The sequence below is a fragment of the Eptatretus burgeri genome, unplaced genomic scaffold (genome assembly GCF_056783735.1).
Source record: "Eptatretus burgeri isolate ZD-2024b unplaced genomic scaffold, Ebu_testis_v1 Ebu_testis_scaffold_3180, whole genome shotgun sequence".
Classification (NCBI taxonomy): Eukaryota; Metazoa; Chordata; class Myxini; order Myxiniformes; family Myxinidae; genus Eptatretus; species Eptatretus burgeri.
In genome coordinates this window covers 57,737-85,566 of record NW_028225128.1, presented here as the reverse complement: position 1 = coordinate 85,566, position 27,830 = coordinate 57,737, and the positions used below count along the sequence as shown (strand labels likewise).

Genomic DNA, 27,830 nt, shown 5'->3' with positions numbered 1-27,830 from the left:
GGGTGATAACAATATCCCCCTTCCGCCACGCGGCGGGGGATAAAAACAACCAATGAAGTGTGTTTTCAAAACAAACCATCCTAACTCCGATCCTGTGATCAAGGATGATTTCAAAACAAACCTTCATGTCTCCAATCACGTGGAATATCCTCTTCAAGGCCCGCCACACCGAGTTCTCATCCTGAAAGGTCACAAAGCCAAAGCCTCGGGGTTTCCTCGACACAGAATCCACCGGATGCTGAACCGCTTCCACCTGCCCAAGGAAGTCGGGCGAAAGCAATGTCATCATAAGAGTTTGAGGGGATGCACAAGGACAACCTCAAACTTTTCAAAAAGGGAGGAGGGGAAGAAGACTGCGGGTAGGGATGGCTGTGACATGGTACTCCGTAACCCCCTTCAAACCCAGGGTGCCATCAGTTTTCAACTCATTCAGATCAGCGGTTCAAGAAGCATATGTAAATAAACAAACCTACAAACAAACAAACAAACACTTTTCTCACTCGGACAGCATTGGGTAGAGCGCACACCTCCACCAGGCTGAGCTGTTAGGAATCGACATCCGGACCTGAACCAGAAACAAATCGACTTGTTCTTGTCACCTAACCAACTCAGCCACCGAATTTTTCATAATTCGTCTACAACTTTTTCAGATATCATGCAATGAATCGTTTTTAGCCCCATCTCTAAATGTTGAATAAGCACTTTAAAAAATTCTCGTATCCGAATCTGGATTCGGATCTTCAACAAAATCTGATCAATTCCTCCTTGAAACACATCCAACCTGTCCACCAAATTTCGTCCGAATCCGTCTGGAACTTTCTGAGATATCCTACTCACGGACAGACAAACAAAGAAAGACGTGCATAGCACGATACTTGCGAAATCGCAAAAACAAATTTGACCTCAAAATAATTGGTGGTTGAATTCAATGAACAGATGTGCAAATCCTCTTCAAATTTCAAGTCAATCAGATGAAAATTGGAGACCACAAATTTGACGAAGTCATTGACCTTTGGCCGATGTTAACCTTTTTTCCATTTTGACCTCAAAATCAATCGGCTTCTTTCTTGTGACCAACTCTACCAGGCGGTGAAGTTTCGTGAAAGTCGGAGCAAAACTGTGACCTGCAGGCGATTGATATACAAACACACAAACAGACAGGGGTGAAAAGATAACCTCCATCAACCTTCAGTGGCAGAGTTTATTACATACAAGGGAAAAAAACATTAACAAAAAAATGTAAAAACATCGAGGGATGAAATCTCAAAAAAACAATCAAACAAGGTAGGCATGACACCACGTTACAATTCCACAAAACGACATCACGATCCGCTTGTGGATTACCATCACTACATATTTTGACATTTTACTTTTGTTAATGGGCTTGTGAAGAAGAAGAAGAATAACAATGAAGAATTACAATGTCACAATTACGATGTCACAATATGACACCACAATCCTCTTATGGATTACCATTACGACATCTTTTAACATTTTACTTTTGTTCTGGGATTGTGATGGAACAATGTCAAAAGATGTCGTGATGCTAAACCAGAATAGGATTGTGGTGTCGTATTGTGACATCTTAATGTGATGTCATTCTTCATTGTTTGTCTTCTTCTTCATCCATTACAATCCCACAACAAAAGTAAAATGTTAAAAGATGTCCTGATGGTAATCCATAATAGGATTGTGGTGTCATATTGTGGAATCTTAATGTGGTGTCATGCCTACCTTGTTTGGTTGTTTTTTTGGAGATATCATCCCTCTACGTTTTCACATTTTTCTTTAATGCTTTGAGCTCGCCTGTTCGAAGAACAGAGAGCTATAGCGATACCCCGGCGTGAGCGTGATCGTGAAAATGTTTAAGTTTTTGGTGCAAGTTATTTCCTTTCTAATGTTTTTATCTACCACACGATTATTTATTGATTACAATATACAAATACATATATTGCTTTAAAATTATTTGGATCAGACTTCACTGCAATGCTTTATAAAAAAATATTATGAGACTAGTCTTTCAAAAACGATAAATGTATAAACAGGCGAGCATTGGGTGGCTTTGACCCCACTCTGGTTTTTTTCTTGTTTCTGCAATTCTTTAATTCATAAAATGTTCAACGTTTTTATATATTTTGTTGTTTTGTTTTGAATTAAATCCATCTATGTTATTAAATTCAGCTGATGGGACATTCTATCCCTCCCCCGCCCCATTAAATCCTGGCTTTTGGTTCAGTCCACTTTGTGGTTGACCACAAATGTGAAACTGGGTGATTATCGAATAAAAAAAAATTAATAAAATGCTTCATGTTTCATATATTTTGTTATTTCGGTGTGGATTAAATCCATCTATGTTAATAAATTGTTTTAATACTCGTTTCAGTTGATTTGGGGGATGGTTTAGATGTGCATCGCTTTTGGAATGGTTCTGTCCAATTTAACCCCCTCCCACAATCCTGGCCTGGTTTAGTTGAGTCCACATTTACTTAGTTGGATTTCTTTTCCCAAGAAAACGATTAATGCTTTATATGTTTATAAAATTAGTGTTGCGTGCACTCGCCCAGAGACAAAGTAACTTCCTCGTGTTGGAATCACCATCATGGCTTCAGTGGTTATCGAGGAAGGTCGGGCTACAGTTTAACATTGTTTTTAGAGGAGAAGAAGCAGAAGTACAAATTGGCATTTAAGTGATCTTTCATTGTGGTATTTAAGTGATCTTTCATTGTGGTATTTTAGCGATGTATTCTGGCATCTTTTAAAGTCTTGGTAGTTCAGAAAAATGCTCGAGAATAAAAGTTATTGCTTTTCAATGCTTATGACCTCACTCTGTTGGAGTTTATGAGCGTATCATTGTGTACACATTTGAATGGATGGCCATTTTTCCCCCGTATTATCCCTCTATATGGAGTACTATCATACTCCATGATAGCATGACAACACAAACCCTCTTGTGAAGTTCAGGATTTTCTTTGTCAAAACAAGTTCCAACCACCAAAATGAGGGCAAAGAAGGATGTCAATCTCCAAATATCAACACGCCACATTACAAGATTTGATGCAACAAGAATGGCTACGTTATCATGATGGCAGCATGATACACCGGCGAGCGAGTGACTGTAAGCCCATCAGTGCCCATGGTACCAGACAGAATTGCTTGTTATACCTCCCCAAAGGTGGAGAAATATTCCCAAATCTTGTCCTTGTTAATATCGGGGCTCAGTCCACCGACAAAGATTTTCTTTCCTGGATCCTTCTTCATGCCTTTGGCTCGAATGGGGTAGATAAATCTGCCATGCAGGGAGTGTTTTTTAAGAGCCAACACCTGCATTCGTGGGGACAATGATGGGGAAAAAAAACCATAAGGTGACGACCAACCCTTGGAAACTACCACAATTCATAGTCATATTCAACCGTGAGTTACCGGAACTGCCCACAATCTCTCTAGTACAAGAGCGAACCATTTTATTTTTTTCAAATCTCAATCATCCCACCATGATGTACCTTGTGAACAGCGGTGGCTGAGCGAAACCAAATGAAGCCAAATCCTCTGGAACGACCAGTGTCCACATCGAATTTGATAATACAGCGTACAACATCACCAAACCTGGAAAAGTAGTCTCTTAGATCCGCAGTTGAAGTCTCCGAGCGGAGGTGACCAACGAACATCTTGCTGTGAGACAAAAAAAAGAGAAAGAATGAATTTTCGATTCAAGAAAGGTGCACATGACCATGGGGAAAGTTGTATCATCATCATCATCATCATCATCAGTACACGGGATCGGAGGATGATATCCGATGTTGAATCCGAGTCCAGACTTCCGTATTGATTGGTTCACGTTGGTTGGTACATGGTAGTTTTAAACCAGGAAGGGATGCATGCTGACAATCAGTGCAGGGTGAGGATTTCACTTTCCCAAGATTTGTCCAAGTTGTTTTTAAAGATTGTTCCAGATGTGGAATCCACCAAGGAAGTTGAGAGGTTGTTCCAATCCTCGATCACACTTTCACTGAAAAACAAAAAAACGTTTCTGAGAGGTCGTCCACACCTGTGCTTGAACACTTTAATGGGATGACCTCTGATCTAATGGTGGTTGTTAGATTGAAGAAGTGATGAGGGTGAACGCGGTGTCATCCTTTTATGTTCCAGAAAACCTGTATCACCTCACCTCGTCGACGTCGGTCTGGAACTGAATGTAGCACGGTACATGTTCAGGTGTCTCAGTCTCTCTTGGTGGAGGAAATTGACGGATGGTAGTTGGTGGGGACTATTTTGGTGCCGCTTCTCTGTACCTTCTCCAATTTCTTGCTGGCTGCTCCATATCCAGGGATACCAAGCCAAGTTGCTGTACTCCAAGATAAGTCAAACCAGCTCGACGTGAACAGCAGTGGCAATGCAACTTCATCCAAGGTTGTGAAGGTGTGTTTAATGAGCCCAAGGGTCTGGTTCACCTTGGTGACTGCAGTGTGGACATGATGATGGAATGTTAGGTCCATGCCGATTGTGATGCCTTGATCGATCTTTTTCCTTTGACGACATTTTCAAACCCAATTCCATTCATCGAGTGACACTCGTTCACGGCATCTTACCCATTCACTGGAACATCCATGCAATATCACTGTCTGTGTTCTTTGTAATTATTTTGAACAAAGGGTATTTAAAAGTCAATGTCATAAAGAAAATGTGAATACAATAATTACGCCTGATGACAATTTCTGGTGATTGGACACGCCCCTTCCATACAGACTGAAGGCGATTGGACACGCCCCTTCCATACAGATTGGAGGCGATTGCACACGCCCCTTCCATACAGATTGAAGGCGATTGGACACGCCCCTTCCATGCGGATTGGAGGCGATTGGACACGCCCCTTCCATGCAGATTGGAGGCGATTGGACACGCCCCTTCCATACAGATTGGAGGTGATTGGACACGCCCCTTCCATACAGATTGGAGGCGATTGGACACGCTCCTTCCATACAGATTGGAGGTGATTGGACACGCCGCTTCCATGCAGATTGGACACGCCCCTTCCATACAGATTGGAGGCGATTGGACACGCCCCTTCCATACAGATTGGAGGCGATTGGACACGCCCCTTCCATACAGATTGGAGGCGATTGGACACGCCCCTTCCATACAGATTGGAGGTGATTGGACACGCCCCTTCCATGCAGATTGGCGGCGATTGGACACGCCGCTTCCATGCAGATTGGAGGCGATTGGACACGCCCCTTCCAGACAGATTGGAGGCGATTGGACACCCCCCTTCCGTTCCAACGGGGACATCGTTTAAAACCGAAGTTGGCTCAAGTGAAGCACCAAAGGTGTGTTTGTATGTTTTTACTTTCTTTGTAAAAGGGATTGTTTGATTAATGAGGAATGTTTGCAAGGTCACGGCTAATTATAATGATTAGTGAGTGTTCGTTTGTGTGATCATGTTGTTTTTCAGTTCGTTTGGCCTCTCTGTGTAAAATGGCCAGCAACGGTCCATCATAGTGCGGTGGGGGTAAAAGTGACCCGGGGAAACGTCTCGAGATTGCAGACGCGACTTCTTCTCACCCTGACCTGACCCTGCTCGACGAGATCCTCGGTTTGTGGCTCAGTCCTTGATTGAAGTTGAGGATTTGGGAGAAGATGTTTCTTGGTGAACAATGTTCTTTGGGGAGAGAGGGAGACGAAAGAGAAAGGGGGTGGGGGAGTAGAGGGGGAGAGGGAGGGAGATATTCCCTCAAAAAATAAACGAATTAAATATTGTTGGGGTGTCGTCCATGGGGGGGTTGTGACGTCATGTACTGCACGTTGGATGTGATGGTTTTCTCTTTCTACACCTTTTAAATCCATCACAACCTGTTTTATCCCTTCCACGTAGTTTTGTAATTCCTCCTTTACGAGCCCCCGTTGGACTGAGTCCAAAATGGGGGCTTGTGGATTTGGTCTCGATTTTCGTGTCCGTGCGAGCGTGTGTGCGTCCGCAACCACGTCTCGGATGTGTATGAACCGATTCTATTTGTACTTGGCACACAAAAAATGAATGATGGCTAACATACGCACGTCATTTTTTTGGACATCAGATCCAAGATGGTCGACTGGCGGCCATTTTAGTTCTAAAAAACCCCAATGTTGAAGACATCCTCAACCATTTCTCGAACATGGATTTAAAATAGCACAAAAAAGAACAGACATTGTCAAAGCCTTTCGTCTTGCAGCTCGTCAGGACACACGCAAGAATACCGGGATGTGATGCGTGTGTTGATTGGCTGTCCAGCTTGGCCCACCCCCACCTTTGGGTATTTTTGGGGCGTTGTGGTAATGTTCATCACTCTTGAGAAAGGTTAACGGATGCATGGTGCGTTGCACATGTTGATGATCGAAACTGTTGAGTCATTGTTTGTTCAATCAAAGGTTGGAGAATCTACCATGGAATCCATTGATTACACTCCCAACAGCAAGTCTTTACTTGAATGTGTATGTATGTATATATATATATATATATATATATATATATATATATATATATATATATATATATATATATATATATATATATATATATATACATCTCGATTATAATACCAAGCTTGCACACTAAAAACTTGGCTTGCCATCACACAATTCCTATGAAATTGCTGTGGCACTTAGCAGAAATGCCGACAATGTTTGGGAAGTCTTGGCGTTCCATAGTACCACTTGCATTTTGCACAATGCGTATTTTTGTCATTCCCCGTGTACGGTCTGTCGTCTGCTACCAGCTATGTTGTACTGCTATCCCGTGCATGTGCACGGGTATCGCTAGTATATATATCTGTATACTGTGTACATGTGTGTGTGTATTTTAAAAAAATTATTATTATTATTTTTGGAAGAAGAAGGCGCTTCCAACCAAAATAGAATGCCTGATGAAGCCGGCTGCGAAGCCGGCGAAACATTGCCTGAGACCGGGTCTGCTCTCGCTTTTTTGCTCAAATTAGCGGAGTTGGTCTCGTTTTTACTTTTGGTTGGAAGCACCTTCTTCTTCTTGAAAAATGTGGAAACCCAACCGCCGCAATCTTAAACATATATATATATATATATATATATAATATTTTGAGTTTGGCACTTCCAAATTGAGCCAACCTGGGTTTGGCACTTCTGAATGGAGCCGGCCTCGGTTTGGCTTTTCACAATCCGATAAAAATTGTCGATTTTATCTTTGTGACCTTGACCTTTTGAACTTTCAGATAAAGGTCACATGACCTTTCATCCCAAAATCGAATCAGCTTATCTTTTTTCATCATATAGATATGTACCACAATTTCCAAAAATCCCTTTAGCGGTTCACATGTTATCGCGGTAACAAAATCATCAGGCACAGATGGACGGACAACCCGAATACATTATGCTTCGGACCGACCGATCGATACAGTGGAGGCATTAATAAAAACATTAACATAAAGCTTGTGATGTACTCCCCCCCCACACCCCCAAATTTTTTTTTAGTCCAAAAACGAACTGTACAATCCAAGAAAACCCAACAACACACACAAAACCCAAAACACGCGGTTTCACGCCACCACTTGATTTCCACACATGCATCTTCTTAGCCCAAACTCACACTATTCTTGGCTGATAATGGCCTTCTCCCAATAACACTGATACTTCCGTCATTACCTCCATGATCGGGACAGAAAAACGCTTTGGATCGGCCGTTACCATGAGTGCTATCACCTGAATACGACAAGACCGATGTGAAAAACCCTGACTAGATCGCACCAGAACACAGGATTTTATCACCAGCTGGAGTTTGGTTCGGGAGTTCAGAAAAACTTTCGTGAACAAGTAGAGGTGAATATAGCAAAGGAATTTTGGGTACTGTATTAATGTTTGTTTTTTTTTTCATTGGTTGTTGGGGGGTGGGGGAGGGGTATCACTAAAGCACGTTCTGTGTCAGAAACGCTCATGATAACATTTTGAAGAACAACTTTCAATCGATAACCTTAAGGTAGGTACGTATTCAACAGATATGTTTGCTTTTTAGGAGAGCAACTTGTTTAACGAGTGATTTTCAGAGTTGTTCAATTTTGGGTTGCCCACCAATCCCAAGACAGCTCGATTCGGAAGTGCCAAACCCAGACCAGCTCGATTCGGAAGTGCCAAACCCAGGCTAGCTCGATTCGGAAATGTGCCAAACCCAGGCCAGCTCGATTCGGAAATGTGCCAAACCCAAGACAGCTCGATTTGGAAGTGCCAAACCCAGGCCAGCTCGATTTGGAAGTGCCAAACCCAAGACAGCTCGATTCAGAAGTGCCAAACCCAGGCCAGCTCAATTCGGAAGTGCCAAACCCAGGCTAGCTCGATTCGGAAATGTGCCAAACCCAGGCCAGCTCGATTCGGAAATGTGCCAAACCCAAGACAGCTCGATTCGGAAGTGCCAAATCCAGGCCAGCTTGATTTGTAAGTGCCAAACCAAGGCCAGCTCGATTTGGAAGTGCCAAACCCAGGCCAGCTCGATTCGGAAGTGCCAAACCCAGGCCAGCTCCATTTGGAAGTGCCAAACCCAGGCCAGCTCGATTCGGAAGTGCCAAACCCAGGCCAGCTCAATTCGGAAGTGCCAAACCCAGGCCAGCTCAATTCGGAAGTAGCAGTTTGGAAACTCAGTTCGCTTCTCCCAGCACTAATTGTACCACCAACCCTGGTGGAGCAGCCAGCTTCCAGAACTAGGGTGGTGATTCAGAATGATGAATGATTTTCTGGGTAATAAATCACAGGTGAGAGACCATTATTCTTTCCTGATTAATGGGTGTTTCCGTGCTTTGGATGAAAGGAAAAAGGAGTTTCTAGTGTATCACGAGATTATTGTGCCATCAAACAGGATCAAGGTGGGTGGAAAGTGTGGTAAACCATTGGCATCACGGTAAATTAATTGAAACCGCTTACCTTCTTAATCGCAAGGTGGGTAAAAGACTCCTGATGAGCGGAATATTATTTTCAGCTGTCCGAATGGCTTTGTGTTCTCGATTAATCCCCACATCATCATCAACTGCCCCACTGTCGGCATCCGATGATCTCTCCAGAGTGAGATCAATCAACTCCAACTGTTGATTGGTTGTAGATCCTGCTGTACTCACATCGCGACCACCATCACCTGTGGCACAATTATACGATCACCTCCCACTCATTCACACTGTGTCAAAATTACTGAAGCCTGTTGAGAAAGAAAGGAGGAAAAAAAGTCTGAAAAAATAAACAATGAAAAAATGAGAAGCGATGTTCTGCAGTGTTCAGAAAAGGTGCAGGAAGTAAACTTGTATACGTGTCAAGTGGTGAATTGTTTTAACGACCGGATTAGGTGCGTGTTCCAAGCCCTGGCCACTCCGTGTACCAAGAACCGGCTTTACCACCTAGCCTCTCCCCGTGCCATCACCATCTCCTCCCCATCCCATATTGGTGATGTCCACTTTCTGGCAACTCCTCGACTCTTCCATTATTCTCACATATTATACCGCTTGTCCTCTGGCTCGATCTGTTATCTCTTGTATTAGACTTCCATTGAGGGACCTACCTCCCGTTGACGGAATTCTCTCAAACTTATACAATGGGACCATCTCGAATCTGGTGGCCAGTTTCGTTTTCCCCAACTGTTCCACGAATCGTGTGTGTGTGTGTGTGTGTGTGTGTGTGTGTGTCTGTGTGTGCACATATCCATGCAAGTGGATATGTGTTCTTCGGATGTCTCTCCGAAAGGACCGTTTAGAACCCCCCCCCCATCTACTTTCTCAACAATCCTCTGGGAGAAGTCCTTTCATTCAAGCTTCTGAGTCTGAGATTCAAGCTGAGATACCAATGATTCTAAATGCCTTGGTTTCCACAGCGTGAAGCCGAGAAAGGTGAGAGGCAGGAGCACCAGCCCAGAGGGGAGAGCAGTACTAGATCAGGCTGCGGACGAAAGTTTTTTTTGTGGTCAGGAGCTCAGGTGTGCCAAGGAAGGACTTTGCACGATGGAGAATGCCCAGTCGGTGTCTGGTTTTGGAGGCCAGCTTGGAAATGTGGCTTTCCCAGGAAAGATCATGGCAGATCGGTGAGACCCAGAAGCTTGAATGAAAGGACTTCTTCAAGAGGATTGTTGAGAAAGTAGATGGGGGAGGGGAGGGGGTTCCAAACGGTCCTTTCAGAGAGACAAAGTGAGATTTGTCAGGATTGAAAGACATGTTTCACGTGTTGGAGCAGCTTGTTATGTTATCCAGATCTGCAGAGGGTGAAGAAGCTGCTGCTTGCCGATCTGAGGGATGACAGATGGTACGGCAAAGGGTGACGTCATCAGCAAAGAGATAAAGAGGATTTTCCAGAGAGTCGGAGAGATCATTGATGAAAACCAGAAAAAGAACAGGGTCCAGAACACTGCCTTGAGGAACTCCAGCCTGGACAGGAAGAGGGGATGAGAGAACTCCATTAAGGGCCACACGTTGGCTGTGACAGGAGAGGAAGTCTGCGAGCCATGAGTGGAGATGGCCTTGGATACCATAGGAAGAGAGTTTGGTGAGCAGAGCAGGGTGCCAGACCGTATCGAAGGCAAGCGATATGTCTCGGGATATGGCTCTGATTTCATGTCTTGCATTGAGAATCTCCATCCATTGGTGGGAGAGCAGAAGCAGCATATCCAGTGTGGAGTGACCTGGTCTGAATCGAAATTGATGACTGGAAATCAAGCCATTGGAGAAGAGGAAGGATTTAATGTCTGAAGTGATGATGGATTCCATAACCTTGCTGATGATTTGGAGAAGGCTAATTGGTCTGTAGTTGCAGGGATCTGTTCTCGAACCTTTTTTATGCAGAGCGGTAATGTTTGCTGATTTCCAAGCAGATGGCAGATGACCTTGAGCAAATGAGGGGGTGAATTGAACAGAGAGCGGGTGAGCAAGAGCAGAGGAGCTGGTTTGTAGGACACATGGGCTGATGCCGTCTGTACCGGTTGCAGAATCTGAGTCGAGGTTTGACAGCAAACTCTCCACTTTGTCAGGAGAAAAGGACACAAAGTCCAGGGACAGTTGGGTGTGATTGGGTAAGTAATGGGTAAGGTGCGTGCAGAAAGCGATGGGTTTGTGACACAAGATTTAGTAACAAACATGGAGTTTCGGCATTCACCCTTTTCACGTGCAGTATCAGCAGTGTGGGCCATTTGAGGTAAGGGAGGTGATGGAGCAGGAACATACACCAGAAACAGACTTCACTAAATGCCACCAGGATTTGGAGAAGGGAGACAGGTTTGAGAGTTCAGACGTGAGATGAGAAAGATGTTGTTTTCTGGCTCTCCTGAGGGTAGACACACACTTGTTCCCAGCTTTTTGGAAGGAACTGAGATTGCCTTCAGTTGAATTAGCCTTCCATGAGGCGAAGGCAAGTTATTTCAGGACAACTGCCTCATATCACCACAAGCTTCATTGTAACATGGGCAGGATGAAGGGGAGGACAACCGAAGACGAGATGGGATAAATCTGTGCATGAGCGAGAGCAAGTTTCTTTGAAAGAATTCCCAGGATGAGTTGATGTTGGAGAAAGTAAAGATGGGAGACCAGTATAGAAGTCTGATGACGACTTGAAGACCCTGCCATTCAGCCTGAGTGAAATGCCAGACTTGACGGCGCTGACGTGGTTCTCTGATAACAGCCAGAGGGATGTCTACTTTAACAAGGACGTGGTCAGAAGAACTGATTGGAGAGGAGGAAGAGCAGCAGATATTTTCAGGGAAATTTGTCAAAATCAGATCCAGAAGAGATGGAGTACCATTCGTTAAGATCTGGGTCGGGAAGTTTACAGATTGAGTCAGTCCCAATGAGTCACAGAAATCATTTGCTGAAGTGCCATGGCAGGTGAGAGAGGTACCCACACCTGGCCAACAGGTATAATGACAGTTGAAGTCGCCACATGTGAGGGAGAGAGTTGGGATGACAGGATAGAAGTTGGTCCATGTTTTCGGAGAGCGAGGTGTAAATGGAGTATTCATACAATACACACCCCACACAGTCTAGAGAAGGACTTGGTGTGAGCCTACTCTTGTTTTTTTTCTTAAGGTCTCTTGTTTTGTTTTTTTAACCAATATGGCTGCCAGACCACATGACCAATGACATCATCTTTATGAAACCATATTTCCCATGGGTCGTTGATCAATTAGTTAAATCTTGCATTGATCGGTTAAGCGGTCAAATTAAGCGGAAGATTTTCAAAGATTTTCCCTTCGATCCAATCTAGCTGCCTGACCACGTGACACATGATCGTCATTTTAAATGAAAATCCTGTTAAAATTTCAAGTCAATCGGATGAAAATTGAGGATTTTAGAAATTAGGCCGAGGTTGACCTTTTGGTTTATGTTGACCTCAAAAGTAATTGGTGGTTGACTTCAAAGAGCTCATCTGAAAATCCTGTTCATATTTCAAGTCAATAGAATGAAATTTCCAATTTTCGAAATTCCGGCCTATGTTGACCTTTTGGCCAATGCGGACCTCAAAAATAATTGGTGGTTGAATTCAATGACCAAATGTGCAAATCCTCTTCGAATTTCAAATCCTATCGGATGAAAATTTGCAAATTTCAGGAATGTTGTTCTCTATGTTGGAATCTCTATGTTGACCTTTTGACCTATGTTGACCTCAAAAATACTTGGTGGTTGAATTTAGTGACCTGATATGCAAATTTACTTCAAATTTCAAGTCACTCGGATGAAAATTGAGGATTTTAGGAAATCGGCCTTTGTTGACTTTTGGCCTATGTTGACCTCAAAAGAGTAACCGTTGTATCACATGGTCATGTAACATGTGGTAAAGTTTCAATTTCCTCCACTGAATGGTTTTCGATGTACACTCAACAAAATTCAGACACATACGACGTACAACGTATGACACGAGTACGTACGATACCGATTGCTTTGCCCTGCTTTTCGCTTCGCGAGCGCAGGGTATAAACCATCGTTTGACGTCCCATGTCTTAAATTTTGTCCAACATTTTTGGCCCCTGTCCTTAATACAATCTATCCAAACACTTTTGCACAACCACATGGACATGAATACTTTCCATCCGAAGACTCGTGTGTGAATATGTTGACCACATCTTGGCATTCCTCTTTGGGTTGGACGGGATGCCAAGAGCCATCTTCAAGGAACTGTATCTCATCCACATCTGAGCACGAGTTCAACATTTCCATGAATAAACTGCAAGGAGGAAGAAAAATGAGAGTGGGGTTAAGGGTGTTGTCCATACAGGCATCAAAACAAATCGTTAACAATACACAACAGTCGGAGGGAAATGTTGGTTCTGAGACAAGACTCCCTTCGCAGGACCACTCGCATACACTCGCGCTCGCTCGTTTTCTCTCACTCACCTTCTCAAAGTCTTATTTCAAAACCAACATTTCCCTACTCTTTATGGGGGGGTTGATATTTTATGAATGTGATGTTGAAGACGGTCTTTCATATTATTTACTCCAACCTCTGTGTGAGAGAGAAGACACCATACCGACATCTTTAAGCTCAAATAGCGAACCAACAGATATTTGTTTATGCTCTATTTAAGGAAAGAACTTTATTTTCTTGTAAAACTCATCACCATCTCGTATTCAAACAAAGAACAAGGTGGAACTTGGTTCTTTGTTTAAATATCGTTGTTGAGTACTCCACTCATTAAATTAAAACCTCTCTCAATGTTCTGTTCTGAGAACCTCCTGAGTCATATTTCATTTTGAGATTGTTGTTGATTATTTTTTCCATTTGATTTCTTGGCATCCATTAAATCTTTTTAAAACCCCCAGTCTGTTTGCTTTATTTACACTTGCCTTTGTCATTTCTTCAATGAAACCTTTTTGGTATTCACCACATTCATTGTCTTCCATTTAAACACCGAGGCCGTGAATTTCTCCACTCTTTGGTTTGGTTATTGCTTGGTTCTATCATTCATGTCGCAGTAAAAAAGGTGGCGGTAGCCCATTCAAATCCTCTCAATCCAATTATTTATTTTGTATTTGTTATCACTTTTACTTATACTTTATCTTATATCTTATCTCTTAAATATGTTAACTCTTTTGTGTATCTTTTCTTGAAATATGTTCACTCTAAAATATCTCAACACTTATTTATATCTAATGTTTATCTTTACAGTTGCAACCATAAGGGAAGTTAAGAAATAAAAAAAATAGGACCAGCTTATCTGGGCCCTGGCCTAATGTTGAAACTGAAATTTGGTAGCATTCTGACCGGTGGGTCTGGAGAAGAAGATTTTTAAAGGAATTAACATGATTTCCCAAAAAGTTGACCAAGTCGGTCATTTTGACACACTGCCGGTGAGGCAATCCGCATGACTTCCACAATATAATTGACATCCCTACCCGAGCCGAATGTTGCAACCCAGATTTGGTGGCGTTCTGTCTGGTGGATCTGGAGAAGAAGTTTTTGGAAGGAATTTGCACGACCGCCATTTTGACACACTTCCGGTCACGTGATCAGCATGGCCTCCGCAATTTAACATTCGGACTGTGTCATCATGCTGTGACCCAAAATTTCGTAGGATTCTGACCGGTGGGTCTGGAGAAGAAGATTTCTGAAGGAATTGAAAGCGATTTTCACAAAAAATTGACCAAGTCCTGTTCAGACGTCGAGCATTCTTCTCCTCTGAACGGTTGCTCCAACTATATGAAGGATTGATTCGTCCTCATATGGAGTACTGCTCTCACATCTGGGGAGGCTCCAGCTCCACAAACTCACTGGACAGAATTGAATAAAAGGTTATTCGACTTGTCAACTCCACCACTCTGACCTCAAAACTTGACACGCTCAAATTACGCCGCATCGTCGGCTCTCTTTCTCTTTTCTGCAGATATTACTTGGGTTTCTGCTTGCAAGAACTTGCTGCTTTGTGTACCTCCACCATTCGCGACACCAAGGAATTCTCGACAAGCCACTACATCACATGATTATTTTGTGGCCATTGGCAACTCAAGGGTGGGCCGTTACGATGTATGTTTGTTTCTTCCCCTCCACTGCCAAACTCTGGAACTGTTTACCTTCTCACGTCGACCCAAACACTGATTACCTTCCCCTTTTCAAAAAGCAGATTTTTTTTTTACTTCCTCAAAAACTCTTCGACTATTCTCTCTTTCCTTACTTTCTATCATTGAGGACTATTTAATCTGTGACTGGAGCCTTCAACATTAAAAAAATAAATAAATACATCTAGTTTTTTTTATCCAATCTATAAATTTTAGAAATTAGTCCTGTGTTGACCTTTTGACCTCAAAAATAATTGGTGGTTGAATTAATTGACCTGATATGCAAATCCTCTTCAAATTTCAAGTCAATCGCATGTAAATTGACAATATTAGATATTTTGGCCAATGTTGACCTTTTGGCCCAAGTTAACCTCAAAAATAGTTGGTGGTTGAGTTCATTGAGCTGATATGTAAATCCTCTTCAAATTTCAAGTCAAACAGATGCAAATTGAAGATAAAAAAAAGAAATTGAAAAAGTTGTTGACCTTTGGCCTATGAAGACCGTTTGACCTCAAAAATAAATAGGATTCTGTTGGACCATCAAGTCCACCGTTTAGTGAAGCTTCATGAAGATCGGTTTAAAATTGTGACAAGTCAGCGATTAAAGGTCGGCGGACAGATAAACAAACAAACGGAAGCGATCAACATACTTGTCCAAAACATTTTCTTTGCCAAGTAACAAACAGACAAACACACAAACAGACCCCAATGTTCTGGTGAGGGTAATAACCACAGCCTGGGTGAGGATCTAACCCTGAGCATGACAATATCTGGAACAGCAGTAACACCCAAAATGAGGAATAACCTGGTAGTGCACAACATAATATCGAAGTTCTATTTAAATAGTGACCACAACAACGACTTTAACCGGATGTGCATCATTTCGGATTACCACCTGAGAGTTGTTTTCTACGAGCTGTGGAGCATTCTTCAATCAAAACTATGGAGAGGAAAATATTGACGACTTTAGTCTCCTCCACAAAAAGAACCCTTGAGGTTGGAGAAGGAACGTGGTGGCACCCCAATCCCTCCTCTTTCCAAATTCCTAGTTTTCCCACACGAGAGTTTCATTCTGTATCCATCTTATCGCGACACCCCTTGAATCCTCTTGTGCCTCCAATTCGTCCCCACACCCACTGTTTGTCCACCTTCCTCCGTCTTGGCCATCGGCTCTGCTGTTAGTGTTTCCCCCCTCTCTGTGCCGTTCCTTTGTCCTGTTGCGTCCTGATCCGTTCAGTGCACCGGTACTCGCTCTTCCACGAGCCTCGACTATCCACACAAAAAAGTGGAATTTCCAAACGCGAACGTGTCGACGAGATTGGGAATATGGAGGAGGGGGGGATGCAAGTAAATCTTAAGCTTATTAATCTCCAAGAGACTCCACAACAAAGCGATTTATGAAAACAGCAACAATGGAGATGTGCCAACGAACCCATCGATGATGAGGGCATCATATGGGGCCTTGCGATTACAGATTGGGCAGAGCCACGTGGGTTTCTTCTCATTCATCTGCAGGTAAGCAGCTGCGTCGAAGCACTGAAGGTGGGTACACGTGAGGGCACGACACGGAGTGCTGAAGCGCATGTGTCCCAGCTGCAGAAGAACGCCAACCGTGCCCATCAAAAGAGCAGAGGTGAGAACCAGGACAGGTCCCATGTGTGTTCACGACAATGATGTGGGTAAAAAGGAATGAGGTGGTGACCGGTAAGAGGAAGAGATAAAGACAAGTTAGATATTAACAATGAAAAAGATAAAAATCAAAACACATTGAGCACATCATTCGGAGATATCCGAAATGACTCGATGAAGATTCATACGAATTGATGACAAACGTAAGCACGAGTCGGAACTGACGAAAAAGGCCTCCAAAGCCGGTCGCCGTCTGGACATCCTCCGGCGCACAAACTCCTTCCTTGGCACACCTGAACTCCTGTCCACCTGCAAGGCTTTCATACGCAGCTTGATGGAGTCGTGCTCTCCCTTCTAGGCTGGCTCCCCTGCCTCACATCTTCCGCAGAAACCAAGGCTTTCAAGATCATTGGAATCTCCCGCGCTGAAGCCAGCCAGGTCTATGGGTTCACACACTTCGCCATCACAGACAGGTGGGTGGTATCTTTGTGTTCTACCGCCTCCTTTCTGGTCTTGCACCATCTGTTCTTTCCTTGCTTTGTCCCCCTGAGCTTTACGAAAGGCTTCTGGTGAATCGATGTAAATCCAGGATCACTGTTCACCTCCACTCATTTGTTCCTCTTTTTTTCCCCACCTGTGGAATCATCTTTCACATCCTCTTCCATCACATTCTTCCCTCCAGGTCTTCAAAACAGCTGTTCACCACTGTCTCGTATCATCCCCAATCCAAAAGCCACAAACTTTTCTGCTCCCCCAAACCCCAAGCCCTCCTCCTTCCAAATTTCCATTTTTCCCTCCTTGGAGTTTCCTTCTGTATCCATCTTGTCCAGCCCATGCATCCTCTCCTGCCCCCATTCCTCCCCCACACCCATTGTTTGTCCAAGCCTCCCTCGATATTGGCCTTCAACTCTGTTGTCAGTGTCCCCCCCCCCTTTCTCTCTCAACTGCTCCTGTTGCATCCAGTTTTGCGTGTTTTGTGTCCTGATCCGGTCAGTGTACTTACTCTTCCATGAGCCTCGACCATGCATCCAAAAATAACAATTAAAAATAAAAATTACGATTTTAAACACTTCCCCAAGCACTGTGTTCAATTACAATGTCGACGAAAGGGATCCATGGCTGCAGGTTCGAAACTCACTGGACACATGAGAGACATGCGCAGGCTTGGAACTGCAATTCCAGTGTCTGGATCTGTTGTCAGTTTTTCTCGAACTATTGGGGGGGGGGAATAGAAAACACTTTCAAACATAAAAGGAAGTCATACAACCGGTAACATAAAGCTGCAGAACCCGGACGAGCTGCGGCTGCTCTGATCCTCAATAGTCACAAAGGAAGCAATTGGAACTCATGCAATCAAATCAGAACAACAAAAGAAGCAGTCTTCCACCGCGGGCGTCATTTTATAAAGTATAAGTTTGGAACATCTCACTGATGTCCGATGGCAAGATATGGATGCAAGAGAGAGAGAGAGAGAGGGGGGGGGGGTGCTGCGAAGGACCAAGAAATGCAACAGACTTGGAATGATGAGGAACTCAGACAACCCTCACGGAAATATTGACTTGACGTCAGACAAACATAGACACTGAGGTTTGGCTAAATGACGCCACTTCCCAGAGGACTCCGACTGCCAGCGATGCCATCTTCATGACGTTTAGCTCTCCACACTCAGACAGTCAATCAAGGAGGAATTTCCATCTCCCCACAAATTCCAACCGATGGGGTCAATCCTTGTTCTATTCTCCAAATGCATCAAACGAGGAAGCAGCAAGTACGTGTTTAGTGTTCTGTGTGAATTGGCAGGGTTGGAATGAAATCAGACCGACCAGACTCGGATGGGATGCTCGAATCATGATGCCACCAAGTCGAGTTGAACCTTTCTCACAACGGCAATGGTGAGGGTATTCACGTTCTTCTTCCTCTCATCCACCTTCCCTTTATCATATCTGGCCCAAAATCTAATCACTTAATTTCCCTGTCTAACTTTACCTTTGTACCAAGTTTGATGAAATTCTGTCCAATATTTCTTGAGTTAGGGCGTAAACAGTAAAATTTCAGAGTTTGACCCTTGACCTTTATCACATCTGGCCCAAAATCTAAGCACTTATTGCCCTGTCTTACTTTACCTTTTTACCAAGTTTGATGAAATTCTACAATTTGCTTCTTGAGTTATCGCGTAAACAAAAATCCGGATGGACAGACAACCCGGTGACATAATGCCTCCGGCACCCTTGGTACTGAGGCATAAGAAAACACCCCTCCACATTAATTGGGGTTATGAAGATCCTCTGAAGCAAGTCTGGATGTAATTGGGCCAGAACTGTCGATAGGAGTGGCACGACAAACAATCCCACAAACAAACAAGCCCACGAACAGCGGTCCGGGAATTGTAGTGAGGATACTCGTCCAACGCCCTCTGTCCTCAGCCAACTCTCTCCACTCTTCACCCACCCTTACCTTCCTGATGTCCCAACCTCACACAATAATTCCATCCGCTCTCTTTGCCATTCTCTCTTCCCCCATTCCGCACCAAGTGTCCAGCCCATGTCATTCTCAGCAGGAATTTCACCAATCTCCCCGTCAAGCTCATCTGCACACCGATCTCCTCCCTCACTTCATCCGTCCTCCTTTCCACCCTCATCACCCCCCACAATCCTCCTGACCTAGGTGTTCTCGCTAACCTACAGCCTCTGTTGTTGTCTCTCTGTCAGTGCCACCATCTCCAGACCGTAATGGTAGGCCGGCGTTACACACGACATCCGAACCTTCCCTCTCAACTTCCTCGATATCTTTCTCTTCCAATACTTCCTCCTCCCTCCTCCACAAATTCGCACCCACCTGAATCCTCCTTCGCACCTCTGCCTCGGACTTACCATCCCCAGTCACTGTTCCTCCCAGACACTCAAACCGATTCCCCTGTCTGATCTCCTTCCCCTCTAACCTGGTATTAATTTATTTTCTCTGCTGCACGACCCACATCACGTCAGTCTTCTCAATACTCATCCTTCAGCCCATGGTTCCCAAATGTCTCCTTCCACTCCCCCAGAACTTCCTGCATCTCCAGCCCACTCTCCACTAGAACAGCCATATTGTCCACATCCAGCATTCTCCCCATACTACCCATCAAGATCACCTTACTGTTTCCCAGCTCCATCACTGTGATAAACACGGGTGGGCTGAGGGCGCTTCCCTGATCCCTGCCTCAAACCAATGTTCACGCTGAACTCCTCAGACATCCCAGGACCAACCAAGACTCTTCCCTACGTTCCCTTGTACATCCAACTCAGTGTCGCCATGACCATCTCTCTTGGGACAGTGTCGTCAGCCTTCTCCAGGTCCACAAATCCCAATGCAATCTCACCTTGCACCTCCAACCTCTTCTCCACCAACTATCTCAACGCGAACATCCCATCCGTCGTCCGCCTACCCTTTCTAAACCCCTCTCCATCTCCACCTCTTCCTTATCCTTCCGTCTACAATCCTCTCCAGCACCTTCATTACATGACTGAGGAGCGTACTTCCCACAACGCCCTGAACTTCCCTTGATCTTGATCGCCCTTCCCCTTCCATATTGGCACAATTAACCCTGTCCTGAAATCGGCAGGCTTCCCAAACCAAGGTTTTTTTTCATATGATGCACACGTGCATCATCATTCCAGTGAGTGGACACATTAAAATAAGCTGATGCCAGGCGTGTGACACTACACACACTCTTCGTAACAGGACAAGAACAACAAAAAATTCATTTCCTCAAAATGCCAACAGGATTAGAACAGCACTGGGCAACGCCGGGTACCCCTGCACCAAAAAACAAGAACCAGAAAGTTGATAGAACACCTGACCACTCAGAGTCTTGAGAAACGAAGACACGAGCGGGGTCTCGGAGAGAAAAGGTTGATTGGTTGAGATGATGTAAAATACAGGAATATTTTGTTCCAAGTCACTTTTGGCAAGATTTCTTGGGAAAGGAGGCTTTGGGGCACATCTACCAGACTTAAAACATACGTGCACGGCACTGTACTGCTAAATAAAAGGGTTTTGAAAGAGCTAAAAAAAAAGCGATTCGTGTTCTCCAGTGTTCAAGTGTGAAATTCAATTGAAATAAAATTAATATTTTGAAGGCTGCAGGAAAAAGAAAAAAAAATTCCAAAATTTACCGCCGTTCAACGCAGCGTCTCTTACACCACCCAAATTTAACATCGCGCCTGTTGTTTGTGCCCTTTGTGACATCGTCAAAAAGATCAAGTTTCCCGTTCGGAATGATTTTTCAATTTTGTTTGATTGGCGGACAGACGGACGGAGTAATAAAAATCACACCCGTCCGTGTCCGAAGGAAGCAGTGCGGCTTGGCATATTTTTGACGGACGGACAGACGCACAGACAGGCAAACTCAAAAGTGCTGAAGCCCGATTTTTGCTTTGCACGTGCGGAGTAAAAACGTCGACCTTACTCAGTGCACGCGAATGTTCAGGGTTCCGTGTTCCTTTGGCCACGAGCCGTTGGAGTAGGGAGGCTGACGTGAGCTGGTTCACCAGGTCCACAGGTACCGAGGAGTCCTGCAGAACGAGTGGGGCAAAAAGGGTAAAATTTCCAACATTCTTTGTGAAATAACGAAACGAAACAGGACACCCAAGTTATTTATTTAATTTTTGGTATTCATTAAGAAAGAAAAAAAACAAGACTCGTTGGAATTTGCAGAAGAAATTAAAGGGAAAAACTTTTTTTTATAAACAAACAAATAAATAAATCGAGGGAGTTCATCGACCATCTTATCCCGCGTAGTCTTGGGGAAACGAGTTTTGTGCATTTTTGCTGCAAACACCGGTGGTGTATAGACTCGGAGTCGTTGGTTCAAACACCAGCGACTCTGAGTCTTCACACCGCCCGTGAAACTTCGCGCTTCCGCTCACTCAAGACTTTGTTCTTGTGTGCACCTCACGTGTGCATGAAAAGAGAGTGGAAGTGTTCGTAAGGGGTCACATGTTCCGTTTGTTCGGGAATTAGGTCCCAATGGAATGTGGAATATCGACGGAGTGTTCGAAGAATGTCCTTCAACGGCATAATCGTCACTTACTGTTACACGTTGGACAGAATTGATTGAACAGTTTGTGGGTGTATTTTTGGTCCTCATGGATAAGCGGTCATATGTGCAAAGTTTCGCCTCGATCCATTCAGCCATTTCAGAGAAGAAGATTTTTGAAGGTGAAAAAAAAAAACAAAAAAAACAATATGGCTGCTGAAACACATGACCGATGACGTCATCAATTTTTTTTGTTTATTCTGTGGATCAATTTATCCCTAAATGACCATCAAAAAATTTCATACTGATCGGATGTAGCGTTCCACATATGTAATTATGACGTCATGACGAAGGCACCTATGACGTCATAGAAAGTAGGACCACCGGACCTGGAGCATAATCTGGACCCTGGTCTAATATAGGGACCCAAATTTGGTACCATTCTGAGTGGTCAGTCTGGGGAGGAAGGTTTCTGAAGAAATTTACTAAGTCGGCCATTTTGACCTCCTTAAAGTCACGTGACCAGAACGAGGTTTGTCATCCCTGTTATCAGTCAGGAGAGGAACGTTGCTGCTAAATTTCAGCCGGATCGGCCCTCGTGGTTTGGCCGGAGAAATCGAAAAAGGAGACGGATGAACGGAGGGTGCGCGAAGACAACACCTTCTCTGGAATATAAATTCCACATGAGCGAAAAAATGACTCTCGTTCCCCATGAGGAGTACTTGTGATGTGGCAAGCTTCAATTATCTCCAAGGTGTGGTTTAGGAGATACAGAGGTCCAAAGTTTTTCGGTTTTTCCAACATGAATGCCACACCACGTGACCTATGACGTCATAATTATAATTCAAACATTTTACATGAGTAGTCGCTCCAATGGTGAAAATTTCGTCTCAATCCGACAAGCAGTTGTGGAGACAAACACTAAAGTTCTGTGGGGACAAACAAACAGACAAAAAAACAGACAAACGCATCTAAATACAATTCCCTCTCTGGTGCGGCCAAATATCATGCTACATAACATTTTTGGCCCCATCTCACAATGGTGAAGAATCAGTTTAAAAATTAAAAAAGACAGACACGGGTGAAAACATCACCTCCGTTCACGTTCAGTGGTGACGGTTATAATGTTCACACATTCCGGGATTTTGAATACGGTACTTGGATAACGCACCGGTGTTGTCTGTACAGTCGATGACTGCTCCCCCCAGCTGGCACAAAGACATGCGGAATTTGGCCCCGACCCCCCTCCACGTCCTGCATGGAGGAAACATTGAAACCTTCACTCGCACAATCCAAACTTCTCGGCTTCACATGCAATTAACATCCAGAGATGAACCAATTAACATCCTGAGATTAAAGAATTAACATCCAGAGATTAAAGAATTAACATCCAGAGATTAAAGAATTTAGCATCCTGAGATTAACCAATTAACATCCTGAGATTAAAGAATTAACATCCAGAGATTAAAGAATTAACATCCAGGGATTAAAGAATTTAGCATCCTGAGATTAACCAATTAACATCCAGAGATTAAAGAATTAGCATCCTGAGATTAACCAATTTACATCCTGAGATGAATCAATTAACATCCTGAGATTAAAGAATTAACATCCAGAGATTAAAGAATTAACATCCAAAGATTAAAGAATTAACATCCAGAGATTAAAGAATTAGCATCCTGAGATAGAACAATTAATATCCTGAGATTAAACAATTAATATCCAGAGATTAAACAATTAACATCCAGAGATAAAAGAATTAGCATCCTGAGATTAAACAATTAACATCCAGAGATTAACCAATTAACATACAGAGATTAAAGAATGAGCATCCTGAGATTAACCAATTAATATCCTGAGATTAAACAATAAATATCCTGAGATTAAACAATTAACATCCAGAGATTAAAGAATTAACATCCTGAGATTAAACAATTGATATCCTGAGATTAAACAAGTAATATCCCGATATTAAACAATTAACATCCAGAGATTAAAGAATTAACATCCTGAGATTAAACAATTAACATCCAGAGATTAATCAATTAACATCCAGAGATTAAAGAATTAGCATCCTGAGATTAACCAATTAATATCCTGAGATTAAACAATAAATATCCTGAGATTAAACAATTAACATCCAGAGATTAACCAATTAACATCCAGAGATTAAATAATTAACATCCTGAGATTAACCAATTAACATCCAGAGATTAAAGAATTATCATCCTGAGATTAACCAATTAACATCCAGAGATGAACCAATTAACATCCTGAGATTAAAGAATTAACATCCAGAGATTAAAGAATTTATATCCAGAGATTAAAGAATTTAGCATCCTGAGATTAACCAATTAACATCCAGAGATTAAAGAATTAGCATCCTGAGATTAAACAATTAATATCCTGAGATTAAACAATATCCCGTGATTAAATAATTAACATCCAGAGATAAAAGAATTAGCATCCTGAGATTAAACAATTAACATCCAGAGATTAAAGAATTAACATCCTGAGATTAAACAATTAACATCCAGGGAATAAAGAATTAGCATCCTGAGATTAACCAATTAACATCCAGAGTTTAAGAATTAACATCCAGAGATTTACCAATTAACATCCAGAGATGAAAGAATTATCATGCTGAGATTAACCAATAAACATCCAGAGATAAACCAATTAACATCCTGAGATTAAAGAATTAACATCCAGAGATTAAAGAATTTATATCCAGAGATTAAAGAATTTAGCATCCTGAGATTAACCAATTAACATCCAGAGATGAACCAATTAACATCCTGAGATTAAAGAATTAACATCCAGAGATTAAAGAATTTATATCCAGAGATTAAACAATTAACATCCTGAGATTAACCAATTAACATCCAGAGATTAAAGAATGAGCATCCTGAGATTAACCAATTAATATCCTGAGATTAAACAATAAATATCCTGAGATTAAGCAATTAACATCCAGAGATTAAAGAATTAACATCCTGAGATTAAACAATTAACATCCAGGGAATAAAGAATTAGCATCCTGAGATTAAACAATTAACATCCAGAGATTAACCAATTAACATCCAGAGATTAAAGAATTAACATCCAGAGATTTACCAATTAACATCCAGAGATGAAAGAATTATCATGCTGAGATTAACCAATAAACATCCAGAGATAAACCAATTAACATCCTGAGATTAAAGAATTAACATCCAGAGATTAAAGAATTAACATCCTGAGATTAAACAATTAACATCCAGAGATTAAAGAATTAACATCCTGAGATTAAACATTTAACATCCAGAGATTAACCAATTAACATCCAGAGATTAAAGAATTAACATCCTGAGATTAACCAATTAACATCCAGAGATTAAAGAATTATCATCCTGAGATTAACCAATTAACATCCAGAGATGAACCAATTAACATCCTGAGATTAAAGAATTAACATCCAGAGATTAAAGAATTTATATCCAGAGATTAAAGAATTTAGCATCCTGAGATTAACCAATTAACATCCAGAGATTAAAGAATTAGCATCCTGAGATTAACCAATTAATATCCTGAGATTAACCAATAAATATCCTGAGATTAAACAATTAACATCCAGAGATTAAAGAATTAACATCCTGAGATTAAACATTTAACATCCAGAGATTAACCAATTAACATCCAGAGATTAAAGAATTAACATCCTGAGATTAACCAATTAACATCCAGAGATTAAAGAATTATCATCCTGAGATTAACCAATTAACATCCAGAGATGAACCAATTAACATCCTGAGATTAAAGAATTAACATCCAGAGATTAAAGAATTTATATCCAGAGATTAAAGAGTTTAGCATCCTTAGATTAACCAATTAACATCCAGAGATAAAAGAATTAGCATCCTGAGATTAAACAATTAATATCCTGAGATTAAACAATATCCCGTGATTAAATAATTAACATCCAGAGATAAAAGAATTAGCATCCTGAGATTAAACAATTAACATCCTGAGATTAACCAATTAACATCCAGAGATTAAAGAATGAGCATCCTGAGATTAACCAATTAATATCCTGAGATTAAACAATAAATATCCTGAGATTAAGCAATTAACATCCAGAGATTAAAGAATTAACATCCTGAGATTAAACAATTAACATCCAGGGAATAAAGAATTAGCATCCTGAGATTAAACAATTAACATCCAGAGATTAACCAATTAACATCCAGAGATTAAAGAATTAACATCCAGAGATTTACCAATTAACATCCAGAGATGAAAGAATTATCATGCTGAGATTAACCAATAAACATCCAGAGATAAACCAATTAACATCCTGAGATTAAAGAATTAACATCCAGAGATTAAAGAATTAACATCCTGAGATTAAACAATTAACATCCAGAGATGAACCAATTAACATCCAGAGATTAAAGAATTAACATCCAGAGATTTACCAATTAACATCCAGAGATGAAAGAATTATCATCCTGAGATTAACCAATAAACATCCAGAGATAAACCAATTAACATCCTGACATTAAAGAATTAACATCCTGAGATTAAAGAATTAACATCCAGAGATTAAACAATTAACATCCAGAGATGAACCAATTAACATCCTGAGATTAAAGAATTAACATCCAGAGATTAAAGAATTAACATCCAAAGATTAAAGAATTAATATCCTGAGATGAAACAATTAATATCCTGAGATTAAACAATTAATATCCCGAGATTAAACAATTAACATCCAGAGGTAAAAGAATTAGCATCCTGAGATTAAACAATTAATATCCAGAGATTAACCAATTAGCATCCAGAGATTAAAGAATGAGCATCCTGAGATTAACCAATTAATATCCTGAGATTAAACAATAAATATCCTGAGATTAAACAATTAACATCGAGAGATTAAAGAATTAACATCTTGAGATTAAACAATTAACATCCTGAGATTAAAGAATTAACATCCTGAGATTAAACAATTAACATCCAGAGATAAACCAATTAACATCCTGAGATTAAAGAATTTAGCATCCTGAGATTAACCAATTAACATCCTGAGATTAAAGAATTATCATCCTGAGATTAACCAATTAACTTCCAGAGATTAAAGAATTAACATCCAGAGATTAAAGAATTCTCGATGTAAATGTGTATCGTGTAGCGCCGCCTCCAGGTGGGGGAAGGTATTACAAGTCTCCATCATTTACTGTACAGTGCAGTATTCCTGTCCTCACGTTTTCTGGTACAGTGCGTTGTTTTGAATTATTAGTACGTGCCCGTACGTGCGTGCCAATACGTGCGTGGCTGTACGTGCAATTAAAAAAAAATCTCTCAAACCGCGTGCTAGAAACAACCACACAGGCGTTCATTCGCGCTCACGTGCCTGTACGTGTGTGGCCGTACGTGAAAAAAAAACAAAAAAAAATTTCAAACCGCCACACAAGCATTTCCTTCGCTCTCGCGTGCCCGTACGTGCGTGGCCGTACATGCGTGCCCGTACGTGTGTGGCCGTATGTGCGTGGCCGTACATGCAAAGCCCCCCAAAAAACAAAAAAACTTTCAAACAACCACACAGGCCGTTCCTTCGCTCTCTTAAACGACGACTGGATTGGGGCATTGTGTTTATCTACAAATGTGCAGAAGAAATCGAGAAATTATTAGAATACAGTGTCATCACTATCCGGAAGTGGTGCGTGGCCGTACGTGCAAACCCCCCCAAAAAGCAAAAAAAAACTTGCAAACAACCACACAGGCCGTTCCTTCGCTCACGTAAATGACGACTGGATTGGGGCATTGTGTTTATCTATAAATGGGCAAAAGAAATCGAGAAAATATTACAATACAGTAAGTCATCACTATCCGGAAGTGGTGCGTGCCCGTACGGAATGTTCACATGCATTCCACGAATTATCGCTTGCATTGAAGTAACAACTGCTGTGATACCTACACACACAGAGTCAATTAAAATCCAAATTAACATCAAGTTTACCTCCCTGTCTTTGCTTGCCATGACATTCGCTGCCATTGACCATTGCCACTCCTACGCCACGGTAACTATGGCGCCCTTTCCCCCATCGGCCACGCCTACGCAGCAACGTGTCTTGTCATTGGTTTGGTAAATAAATGGCTGCAGCAACATGTCTTGTCATTGGTTTGGTAAATAAATG

General features: G+C 42.1%; 2 protein-coding genes across 11 annotated transcripts in view; both read right to left on the bottom strand.

The window, feature by feature from the left end:
* Positions 1-253, bottom strand: part of LOC147006404 (spectrin beta chain, non-erythrocytic 1-like) — a 72,140-nt gene extending 71,887 nt beyond the window's left edge. For all 10 annotated transcript variants that reach the window (XM_085868904.1, XM_085868915.1, XM_085868914.1 and 7 more), the window contains exon 1: positions 122-253. The gene's annotated coding sequence lies outside the window, so the exon portion shown is untranslated. The remainder of the gene's footprint in view (positions 1-121) is intronic.
* LOC147006403 (E3 SUMO-protein ligase PIAS2-like) lies at positions 122-27,710 on the bottom strand. Its single transcript, XM_085868924.1, has 9 exons — positions 27,653-27,710; positions 22,826-22,908; positions 21,085-21,190; positions 17,776-17,849; positions 16,441-16,601; positions 13,044-13,179; positions 8,914-9,122; positions 3,163-3,321; positions 122-253 (listed from the first exon to the last, which is right to left on the bottom strand). Exons 1-8 carry the CDS (start codon positions 27,693-27,695, stop codon positions 3,255-3,257), a joined length of 879 nt encoding a protein of 292 aa, XP_085725050.1. The 5' UTR covers positions 27,696-27,710; the 3' UTR covers positions 122-253; positions 3,163-3,254.
* Positions 27,711-27,830: the final 120 nt, after the last annotated feature.